We start from the raw sequence: 12,719 nt of genomic DNA, 5'->3' as shown, positions 1-12,719 counted from the left end.
ACATAGATGACCTTGTTGATCCTTAAGAGGCCCTACTCTCTCACTCTTTTGCCCTCTTTGTATTTGTAGAATCTCTTTGCCTTATCTGCCAAAGCAATCTCGTGTCCCCTTTTTGCCCTCCTGATTTCACTCTGTACTCCTAAACCCTCTATATTCTTCAAAGGATTCACTTGATCCCAGCTGCCTATGCATGTCATGTGCCTCCTTTTTGACCAGGGCCAATATCCCGAGTCATCCAGGGTTCCCTACTTCTACCAGCCTTGCCCTTCACTCTAAAAGGAATGTGCTTACTCTGAACCCTGGTTAACACTCTTTTGAAAGCCTCCCACTTACCAGACGTCCCTTTGCCTGCCAACAGATTCCCCCAATCAACTTTTGAAAATTCTAATACCATCAAAATTGGCCTTGCCCCAATTTAGAATTTTAACTTTTGGGCCAGACTTATCATTCTCCATACCTATCTTAAATCTAATGGAATTATGGTCACTGGTCCCAAAGTGATCCCTCACTAACACTTCTGTCACCTGCCCTTCCTTATTTCCCAAGAGGAGGCCAGGTTTTGCCCCCTCTCTCGTCAGGCCATCCACAGACTGAATGAGAAATTCCTCCTGAATACACTCAACAAATTTCTCTCCATCCAAGCCCAAAACTGTGGCTGTCCCAGTCAATGTTGGGAAAGTTAAAGTTCCCTACTATTACCACCCTATTTTTCTTGAAGCTATCTTTAATCTCCTTACATATTTGCTCCTCAATTTCCTGTTAACTATTTGGGGGCCTGTAGTACAATCCTATCAAAGTGATTTCCCCCTTCTTATTTCTCAGTTCTACCCATATAGACTCAGTGGCCGAACCCTCGGATATATCCCCTCTCAGTACTGCCGTGATGTTTTCCTTAATCCAAAGTGCAACTCCCCCTCCTCTCTTACCTCCCATTCTATCTTTCCTGTAGCATCTGTATCCTGGAACATTGAGCTGCCAGTAAATTGCTATAATACCCCAGTCCCATGCCCTGAGTTCATCTGCCTTGCCCGACAGGCCTCCTGATTGAAATAAATGCAGTTTAATCTGGGCTTCCCTTGCTTTTGCCTCATCTGTCTGGTATTAGGATTACTGATACTGCCTTTACTACTTAATGTGCTCTCCTTAACTTCCATGCTGTACTCAACCTTCTCTTCTGTCTCCCTACTTCTTTGGGTCCTTCCCCCCCCCCCCCCCGCCAAACTAGTTAAAACCCTCCCGAGTGGCTCTAGCAAATCCCTTCCCTTCCCCCCCACCCCTAGTTCAGGTGTAACCCATCCCTTTTGAACAGGTCACCCTTCCCCAGAAGAGAACCCAATGATCCACAAATCTAAATCCATGCCCCGGCTCTCAGGCCACGCATTCATCTGCCTAATCTTCCTATTCCTACTCTCACTAGCACGTGGCACTGGCAGTAATATAGAAATTACTACCCTCAAGGTCCTGCATTTAGCCTTCTGCATAACTCTCTATAATCACACTTAGGACCTCATCCCTTTTCCTACCTATGTCGTTGGTGCCAATGTGTACAATGACCTCTGGCTGCTCACCCTCCCCCTTAAGAATGTCCTGAAACCAGAGACGTCCTTGACCTTGGCACCAGGGAGGCAACACACCATCCTGGAGTCTCGATCCTGGCCACAGAAACGCCTGTCTCTGTCTCTAACTAGCGAGTCTCCTATTACTACTGCTCTTTGCCCCAACCCTGCTCTACAGCAGAACCAGGCGTGGTGCCACAAGCCTGGCTGCTGCTGGTATTTTCCCCTGAGAGGCTATCCCCCTCAACAGTATCCAAAACGGTATGCCTGTTTGGAAGGGGAATATGATGTGGAGATGCCGGCGTTGGACTGGGGTAAACACAGTAAGAGTTTTAACAACTAATGGCATTTGCTACCAAATAAACCTGTTGGACTTTTACCTGGTGTTGTTAAAACTCTTACTGTGGAAGGGGAATAGCCACAGGAGACTCCTGCATTATCTGCCTACCTCTCCTGGTAGTCACCCATCTACATGACTAAACCTGTGGTGTGACAACCTCCCTGTAACTAGTGTCTCTCACACTCTGCCTCTGTATGCTCCGCAGTGTGTTCATCTGCCGCTCCAACCAAACAATGCGGTCGATGAGGAGTTGCAGCTGGACACATATCTTGCAGACGAAGTTGTCAGACTAGATTGCTCACTAATTTTCCACATCTGGCAGGAGGAGCATACCATTGCCCTAACAGGAAGGGACAAAATGTACAATCATGAGTGCACCAACAAATAAGTTCAAAGCAGGGAAAACCAGTAAAAAGACAGAATTCAAAGCTCTTTATCTTACTGCATGCAGTTTTCGTAACAAGATGGATTATTCATTGCACAAGTAGATATGAATGATTATGATATAGCCATTACAGAAACATGGTTGTAAAGTGGCCACAACTAGGCCCTGTAAAATTGTAGCAAAATTTCCCCACTTTTATACTCCATTTCCCTTTGCAATAAAGATCACCATTCTATTTGGTTTCCTAATTACTTGCTGCACCAACCTGCATGTTAACCTTTTGTGATTTATGTACAAGGACACACACATCTCTTTGTACCACAACATTCTGCAACTGATATAATTATCGTATGCTTGTATTTGTGCTATCAATTCTTCCAACTTGCTAGAAATGCTGCTTGATTCAGATAAAAAGTCTTTAATTGTGTCTTTTTAAATAATGTTGCCCTTCTCTGACGTCATTTGCACAACGCTTTCCCTTCCTGCCACACACACTGGTTTTCATTAGCCATATCACTGCCCTACATAAGTGCTTGTCCTTTCTTTTAACTTTCCAAATCTCCCTTCACATGAACCTTCCCCAACTATTTAGTATAGACAGTCTCTCTACAGTCCTAGTTACTTAATTCACTGGTTTAAACACAGTTCAGGTTAAAATTGTCGCAAAGCTATAGCTTCCTCATTGCCCATACTGGTGCTGTGCTCCATGAATCAAAACCCATTTCTCCAAAACCAATCTTTGAGGTTAAAGGTTTTCCTGGCAATATTAGCAGATTGCAAAGGGAGAGGACAGATTATAGCAAAAGCCAGCATCGGGACAAAGAGGAGGAACTGGGTGGTTAGCAGGTTAATGAAAATGAGTGTTGAAGATGTCAGAGATGAGAGGACACAAAGGTAGATGAAGAACTTGAGAAAAATGTGAGGTCAGGGCAAGGGCAAGGGCTTGGCTTGCTAAACCAGGGATTAAAGGTTAGTGACGAAACAGCTGAATGGATGATCTCAATCTTAGTAACAATCAAGTCCATGGGCTCCTGGACTTACTGAAAGTGAGGCTGGAGGGGACAGCAAAAGGTTTAAGGATATGGTTAGTTGTGAAAAATAAACTGGAGCGTTTGTTTCATTGTAGGATACCCTCTAGTCGTGAGCAGGATCTGATGGTTCTTGAAGTAGTTCAGCTAGATCTGGCAATGAGTGTCTGAACGTGCTGCATGGTTATATACGCTGGTTGGACTTGAGGGAGCAAAGATGGAGGTTGTAGCGTGAAAACGTGGAACAGGGTATCATAATCCAAGAACAAAAACATTTCATTACACATTTAAATATATTGTTCATTTCACTCAAAGCATTCCAACATTCAATCCCACTTCATGAAGTACAGACATGATTTAACCTAACAGGCTGAAGGGACTAAATAGCATACACTTGTTCCTATGTCACATGAATTATTTTAATCCATCATAGAGGCATTCCATATCAATTACATTCCATCACTTTTATCAAATCATTAATTTCTATTCCATTCCACTCTCCATCATTCAAATTTATGGGGAAACCTAACCAAGAAAATATTAAACGATACAACTAAAACAGTAAAAATACAGAGCAGTTATAACTGCTGGAAGCAGTGTAAAGAAACTCATAACTAAGATTAGCACCAGAGCTTTGAGACAAACTTTATAGCCTGGACTGAACACGTGAAAGGTGATCGTATGGAAATTGAAGGTAATTAAAAAACAAATATGAAATATTACTTTTAAATTGCAGTATAAAATTACATTTTGTTACTCGGGACCATGTCCACTTTTGAATAGATCAGTCCAAGAGGCCATTCGGCCCATCGAGTCTGCACCAACCACAATCCCACCCAGGCCCTATTCCCACAATCCTCATTTACCCTCCTAATCCCCCTGACACTAAGGGGTAATTTAGCATGGCCAATCCACCTCACCCGCACATCTTTGGACTGTGGGAGGAAACCGGAGCACCTGGAGGAAACCCACGCAGACATGGGGAGAACGTGCAAACTCCACATAGACAGTGACCCAAGGCTGGAATTGAACCTGGATCCCTGGTGCAGTGTTAATCACTGTGCCACCATGCCGCCCTATGTTGGTAATAAACCCTTCACCAAAATTCATTGAATTAAAAGTCGAAGTACCAAATAGCTTGGGATCACTTAAGTGTTATTTAACAAGATGGGGGTGAGAGAAGACAGTAGGATCATTCCAGATGGATAAATTATGGGCTGAATAGCTTTCTTCACCTATCATGATCTTTTGAAAACAAGGCACAAGAAACAATTGCTGAAAAGCAGACATGCTATCAACCATGAATTGATTCCACTGACTGCTAATACTTCTTGCATGCAGTTGTATCATTGGTAGTGTAGAACTTGAGTATTGCTGGAAACAGAGATATGCTGTTGAAGCTTTTCATTTTGTACTCATCAGGACAGGTTCAAGAATGCCAAATATCAAAGGGAACAGCAATCTATACTGCATATTAAAAGGAGTGCTGATTGGTTGGTAAGTTGGCTCTGATTGGTCAAGACATTGTTATGGTGAATGCACCTGGAAGTTATTTTCCCCTATGATTTAGTTATTCAAAAAGGATGCAATGTCTGGACACATTCCTTTTGCCTGCAGAGTACAAGTCCCTGCATATAAATATATGTAGCTTCAAGCAAACAAGCTATATTGCGAGCCCAACTCAATCTCAAATTGGTTGCAGATGTCATTCAATAACAAATTCCAGATTGTTCAGCAGGTGATGCCCGAGACGCACAGAAGTGATGTCCGATCACGCCCTATCTTATCTATGACTGGTTTGACACAATATGAATTGGCCAAATGGTTGAGTTGTTACAACCAGTTCTGAGTGAGTATTCCACATACACTGTGATGAATTCCCTCACTTTCATGATGATTATACATGTCCTGCACATCAACAGCAATGCTATCTATGAGCTGGTTTGACATTGTAAACTGATTTATTAAAGTACCACTCAAGCAGGCCATAAACATTTGCACAATGTCTTGAGAGCCATGGTAATTCAGACCTGCCACCATTGTCTGAATCTGTATTCAGTGAACTTAGCAACTCATGCAATTGAATTCAGCTTTAATAACCCCACATCTGCCCAAATAGATCGTGGTGCTTTGGGTTCCCCTCAAGGGCCAGTTCACATTAATGTTTTTGTCAGTTTCCACGAGAAATCCATCCTTGATGGAATGGCTCCTAACCTACTTCCCTGTGCATATTTCCAATACATAAATATGTTGGGTTATATTTGAATCTGCAGCTGCATGTAAAAATTTCCTTACACAACTTAATGAGCTCCATCACACTCAAATTCACCTTTGAAATGAAACATTCTAACAAGTCTCCTTTCCTCAACATTCTAGTTGAAAAATCCGCTAATGGGTTCTGGACTACAGTCTACCACAAGCCGACATTCATCAACCAATGTGTGTTTTGGGGCTCCATGATCAAAAGATTGGCTTTATCGGCAATCTCGTAAATATGGTCAGAGTTATTTGCTCAGTGCCAAAATTGGGCACATCAAAGCTACCCCAATCGATTATTGCTCATTATGTATTGTGCATACTCACAAATGGGACTAAGGACATCATTTTTGAACCTGAAAAGTGCTTAGGCTATCTTAATTACCCTGGAAGGAGAAGTTACCTGAACATTTGGAGCATGAGTAAAGCTTGCCATTTCATCCTGCTATTATATGAGTGGCGTTTTCCGCTAAGATGATGCTGCCATCAAACCAAAAACAGGATCCTTCCTACCACAAAGGGTAATGTGGTATATGCTATTCAGTGCCAGCAGCACATCCCTTTAGCTGTTCACAATAGGAGAGCACTGACCATGCTCAACCAGCCCGTGCTCGCAAAACTAACAGTGTCTAACATTAAATGTGATTCTGCGGTTCAGCATCACTTGCTGAACAATCCAGAATTTGCTACTGAATGACACTAACAACAAATTTAAGATTCAGTTGGGCTCGCAATGTAGCTTGCTTGCCTGAAGCTATATATATTTATATGCAGGGACCTGTACTCTGCAGGCAAAAGGAATATGTCCAGACATTGCATCCTTTTTGAATAAACTAAATCATAGGGAAAAAGAACTTGCAGGTGCATTCACCATCATAATGTCTTGACCAATCAGATCCAACTTACCAACCAATCAGCACTCCTTTTAATATGCAGTATAGATTGCTGTTCCGTTTTGATATTTGGCATTCTTGCATCTGTTCTGATGAGTACAAGATGAAAAGCTTCAATAGCATGTCTCTGTTTCCAGCAATACTCAAGTTCTGTACTACCAATGATGCATAGAAACTAGAAGCAGGAGGAGGCCATTCGGCCCTTTGAGCCTGCTCCGCCATTCATTTTGATCATGGCTGATCATTGAATTCAATATCCTGATCCCCCTTCCCCCCCATATCCCTTGATCCCTTTCGCCCCAAGAGCTATATCTAATTTCTTCTTGAAATCAGATAACGTTTTGGCTTGAACTACATTCTGTGGTAGTGAATTCCACACATTCACCACCCTCTGGGTGAAGAAATTTCTCCTCAGTTCAGTTTTAAAAGGTTTACCTCTTATCCTCAAACTATGACCCCTAGTTCTGGATACCCCACCATTGGGAACATTCTTTCTGAATCTACCCTATCCAACCCTGTTAGAATTTTGTCAGTTTCTGTGAGATCGCTTCTCACTCTTCTAAACTCCAGTGAATATAATCCTAACCGACTTAGTTTCTCCTCATATGACAGACCTGCCATCCCAGGAATCAGCCTTGTAAACCTTCACTGTACTCCCTCTATAGCAAGGACATCCTTGCTTAGATAAGGATACAACTGCATGCAAGAAGTATCAGCAGTCAATGGGATCAATTCCTTTTAAATGTTGTTTCATCAACTACCTCCTACTCATTGTGGGTTCGCTGATGCATCCGCAGCCCATTGGAGGTGCAGAAACGCTTTGTACAAAAGGTGCATTCAAATGGTTTCTCTCCAGTGTGAACACGCAGATGTGTATCCAGGAGACTGGGCCAGCGAAATATCTTGCCGCACACAGAACAGTGGAACCCTTTCCCTTCACTGATACCGGATACACACTGGCTGGTGGGGGATTTTGGTGCCTCAGAGGATTCGCTTTCTTTCACTTTTTCCTTCCTGGTTCTTCGCTTTACCTTATTTGCACATGTCCCATCCAGCTGACCTGAACAAAGAAAATCAGTTGATTAGCATATAAACTTCAGCTGCAAACACACTGGAAATTGTAGATTCACTGGTGGTCATTTTCCAAAATTCTTTGGACTCTGGACTGGTTCCTACAGAATGATGTGGAGATGCCAGCGTTGGACTGGGGTGAACACGGTAAGAAGTCTCACAACACCAGGTTAAAGTCCAACAGGTTTATTTGGTAGCAAATAAACCTGTTGGACTTTAACCTGGTGTTGTGAGACTCCTTACTGTGTCCTACAGAATAAAGCATACTAATGTAAGCACGCTATTCAAAGAGGGAAGTAGAGAGAAAATAGGGAACTATAGACCAGTGAGCCTAACATCGGTACTGGGGAAGTTGCTAGAGTCCATTATCAAACCTTTATAGCAAGAGAATATGAGTATAAGAATAGGGACATTTTACTGCAGCTGTAGGGCGTTGGTGAGGCCACACCTGCAGTATCGTGTGCAGTTTTGGTGTCCTTATCTGAGGAAGGATGTCCTTGCTATAGAGGGAGTACAGCAAAGGTTTACCAGGCTGATTCCTGGGATGGCAGGTCTGTCATATGAGGAGAGACTAAATCGGTTAGGATTATATTCATTGGAGTTTAGACAAATGAGAGGGGATCTCATTGAAACTTAGAAAATTCTAATAGGGTCAGACAGGGTAGATTCAGAAAGGATGTTCCCCTATGGTGGAGAAGTCCAGAACTAGGGATCATAGTTTGAGGATAAGGGGTAAACCTTTTAGGAGTGAGGTGAGGAGAAATTTCTTCACCCAGAGAGTGGTGAATCTGTAGTATTCAGTTATACAGTTGAGGCCAAAACGTTGTGTGATTTCAAGAAGAAATTAGATATAGCTCTTGGGGCGAAAGGGATCAAGGGATATGGGGAAAAGGGGGGATCAGGATATTAATTCTGATGATCATAATGAATGGCAGAGCAGGCTTGACGGGCCAAATGGCCTACTCCTGCTTCTCATTTCTATGTTTCTATGTCAGTCAGAACCTATGGAAAGAAAAGACTGGCAAGTTTCTGGGCTCAATTTGTTCAGAGGTGCAAAATAATAGACAGGCAATCCTCAGTGGAACAGTCATTGAGTGGAATTTTCCCCCAAAAATTCTTAAGTGTTGAATTTGTGGGAAAACTGGAGTAATTCACGCTGTTTTTTTCAGTGGGAGTTCACACTAGAATCTGTGCAAGGGATTTCTTCACCCAGAGAGTGTGCAATGGAGAGATCACCAGCGTGAATGTCATTAGATTTCAGGGGGCAGGGTCTATTCCTGCCCAGGAGGCTGAAATCAACGGGCCCAAACTGTCAGCCTCCCATTTGCTGGCCAGCACAATCACTCGGGACCCCCGCAGTGCTGCCCCTCCAACTCCCCCCCCCCCCGCCCCGCCCCGGTTTACCAGGATGTTGCCTGGTATGGAGGGTATTAGCTATGAGGAGAGATTGAGTAAACTAGGGTTGTTCTCCCTGGAAAGACGGCGGTTGAGGGGCGACCTAATAGAAGTTTATAAAATTATGAAGGGCATAGATACGGTGAACAGTTGGAAGCTTTTTCCCAGGTCAGAAATGACAAACACAAGGGGTCACTAGTTCAAGGTAAGGGGGGCAAGGTTCAATACAGATATGCGGGGGACGTATTTCACACAGAGGGTGGTGGGGGCCTGGAATGCACTACCAAGCAAGGTGGTTGAGGCAGACACGCAAGGATCATTTAAGACTGAACAGACTGGGAATAGAGGGATACAAACGGATGGTCTAGTTAGGAACACATGATCTGTGCAAGCTTGGAGGGCCAAAGGGCCTGCTCTTATGCTGTATTGTTCTTTGTTGTTCTTTGTCTTTGTTCTCAAGGGCAAATAGGGATGGGCAATACATGCTGGCCAGCCAGCGATGCCTATGTCCCATGATTGAATAAAAAAAACTCTACATACCTCGTTACAGGATTTTCAAATGACATGGGAGGGTGAATCATTGCTTAAGAAACAATTATGAGTAGAGGGATGAGATGCTACAAGGGCAGCCAATGAAGTCTTTTGGATTTACCTGAGGAAGTAAAAATAAAGGCATATTAGAGAACTACAGTAAGCGAGAGATAGGGGAGTAAATATTTAGGCAAATTGTGAACAAAAGCAGAAACAAGAGGGTAGGAATAGTGGGGGATTTCAATTGCATTAATCAGACTATTGTCAAGGTTTCATATGGAAGACTGGCCCATGAGATTGAAGAGCTTCTTGAATCCAAAATTAGCCCAGTGGCAAGGAGCAAAAGGTAATGGCCAACTGGGGGTTTTTGTGTCTAAAAGGCTGTTTCCATGGGGGTTACACAGTGCTTTATAGGACGGGGCATAGAGTATAAGAGTTGGGGTCTGATGTTGCAGATGTATAGAACGTTGGTTCGGCCGCATTTGGAATACTGCGTCCAGTTCTGGTCGCCACACTACCAGAAGGACGTGGAGGCTTTGGAGAGAGTACAGAGGAGGTTTACCAGGATGTTGCCTGGTATGGAGGGGCTTGGTTATGAGGAGAGATTGGGGAAACTGGGGTTGTTCTCCTTGGAAAGATGGAGGATGAGGGGAGACTTAATAGAGGTGTATAAAATTATGAAAGGCATAGATAGGGTGAACGGTGGGAAGCTTTTCCCCGGGTCGGTGGTGACGTTCACGAGGGGTCATAGGTTCAAGGTGAAGGGGGGGAGGTTTAACACAGATATCAGAAGGACATATTTCACACAGAGGGTCGTGGGGGCCTGGAATGTGTTGCCGGGCAAGGTGGTGGAGGCGGACACACTGGGAACGTTTAAGACTTATTTAGACAGCTATATGAATGGAGTGGGAATGGAGGGATACAAAAGAGTGGTCTAGTTTGGACCAGGGAGCGGCGCGGGCTAATTGTTCCTTGTTTCTCGTTTCAAGGCTTCATTCTATGATCATCTTGCTGGTGCCAGTACAGAGCGAGACTGCGGATAGTTGGGAACCTGTCTCGGGGGCAGGGAATTCATATGGTGTTCGTGGAAGTGGAAATGACTCGGGTTGGGAAGCATTTTCCGATCAGGGCCATTTTGTGATCTCCTGGACTCGTTTCGATCGCCTCAGGGGGTCGGAGAGGAATTTCCCAGATTTTTTTTCCCCATATTGGCCCTGGGGTTTTCACTCTGGGTTTTCGCCTCTCCCTGGAGATCACATGGTCTGGAATGGGGGGGTGGGGGTGAGTTAGTAGGTTGTGATGAACAAAGCATCGTAGCTGTGAGGGACAGCTCGGTGGATAGGATATTGGTATGTAGATAGGCTGGAAAATTGGGCGGGGATCCTGGATTCAGGATTCAACCCTGGACCGGGGAGCGGCGCGGGCTTGGAGGGCCGAAGGGCCTGTTCCTGTGCTGTATTGTTCTTTGTTTGTTGTTGCTCATTAGATCCCTTGCTTACAGGGTGAGTGGACTATTGCTCCAATTTCTTATGTGCTTGTGTAACCACATGACTAATCTTTGTATCATCTGTTCATCATGTCCCCTAGAGTGTAGGCCATTCAGCCCCTCCAGCCCACTCTGCCATTCAATGAGATCATGACTGAACTTCTAATGAACATAATTTTCCTGTACTATCCCCATATCCTTTAAAGGTTTAAAACATAGATTTCTATCGACTTCTGTCTTGAACATACTCGACGATCGTGCATTCATAGAATCCTACAGTGCAGAAGGCCATTCGGCCCATTGAGTCTGCACCGACCACAATCTCACTCGGGCCCTAACCCCAAAAACCTCATGCATTTTCCCCTAGCTAGTCCCCCTGACACCAAGAGGCAATTTAGCATGGCCAATCCGCCTAACCCGCATATCTTTGGACTGTTGGAGGAAACCAGAGCACCTGAAAGAAACCCACTCTGACACGGGGAGAATTCCAATGATTCATTACCTTCTGCTTCTTGATATTTCATAGAATCCCCAGTGCAGAAGAGGCCATTCGGCCCTTTGAATCTGCACCGACTCTCTGACAGAGAGAGTATCCTATCCAGGCCCTTTTCTTCTCTATTCTCCCTCCTACTGAAGAAACTGATCCTCCTCTCACTCCTAAATGGCCTTCCCCTTATGTGGAGACTGTCCCTGGTTCGGGAACCCTCAACCAAGGGCAACATCGTTCCTGCATCTACCCTGTTGAGACCTGTGAGAATTGTGTGTGTTTGAATGAGATCACCTCTTATTCTTCTAAACCCCAGAGAATAAAGTATCTGATCTTTCCTCCTACAACAATCCTCCATCCCAGGAATTTAGTGAAGCTTCATCACATTAACTCTATGGCAAGAATATTTTTCCTTAGATGAGATAACCTGAACTACACATAATATTCCAGGTGTGATCTCACCAGGGCTCTATATAACTGCAGTTAGACTTCTTTAATTCTCTTGTAATAAAAGTCAACATGCTATTTTTTTTCTTAATTGCTTGCTGTTTTTGCCTGTTAGTTTTCAGTGACTCATGAGCAAGGACGCCCAAAACCCTTTAGTAGGAAAAACAAATGCTATTTCTTAAATGGTGAGAGGCAAGGCAGTGTTGAACTTCAAAGTGGATAACCTCACATTTTTCCACAATATATTCCAACTGGCAATTTTCTGCCCACTCACTTAGCCTCTTCAATTCCCTTCGAGGCACCTTTTTTATTCCCCTCACAATTCACACTTCCATTTAGTTTTATGTCATCTGAAAACTTAGAAATATGACATTTAATCATAGAATCCCTACAGTACAAGAGGACGCCATTCGGCCCATTGAGCCTGCACGACAACAATCCCACCCAATCCATATAACCCCACATATTTACCCCAATAATCCCTCTGACACTAAGGGGCATTTATCGTGGACATTAAACCTAACCCGCACATCTTTGGAGTGTGGGAGGAAACCGGAGCACCTGGAGGAAACCCACTCAGACACGGGGAAAACATGCAAACTGCACACAGTCACTCAGGCCGGAATCGTCGTTGAGTTGTCCCTGTCGCTGTGAGGCAGTGGTGCTAACCACTGTGCCACGGTGTAAATGATGTGAAAAAGTCACGGTGTAAACACAGTGCTGCTGCTGCTCCGCCCACTCCCTGGAGGCTAGGCCGCGGATCCCTGAGGTAAGTTAGATTAATACTCTCAGTGCTGCTGCTGCTGCTCCGCCCTCGCCCTGGCAACTTTTCCTTGCTTGTGGA

The 12,719-nt window shown here is 44.1% G+C and overlaps 1 protein-coding gene across 1 annotated transcript in view; it reads right to left on the bottom strand.

Annotated features, from left to right (window-relative positions):
- Positions 1 to 6,776: 6,776 nt before the first annotated feature.
- Positions 6,777 to 12,719, bottom strand: part of LOC144511334 (uncharacterized) — a 71,775-nt gene continuing 65,832 nt past the window's right edge. The window contains exon 3 of the mRNA XM_078241601.1: positions 6,777 to 7,518. Within this exon, the coding sequence (XP_078097727.1) occupies positions 7,223 to 7,518 (296 nt within the window). The 3' untranslated portion in view covers positions 6,777 to 7,222. The remainder of the gene's footprint in view (positions 7,519 to 12,719) is intronic.

This window comes from Mustelus asterias, chromosome 24 (assembly GCF_964213995.1).
Source record: "Mustelus asterias chromosome 24, sMusAst1.hap1.1, whole genome shotgun sequence".
Lineage (NCBI taxonomy): Eukaryota > Metazoa > Chordata > Chondrichthyes > Carcharhiniformes > Triakidae > Mustelus > Mustelus asterias.
Note: the sequence above shows the minus strand (reverse complement) of the source record. Positions and strands in the feature narration are given on the sequence as shown.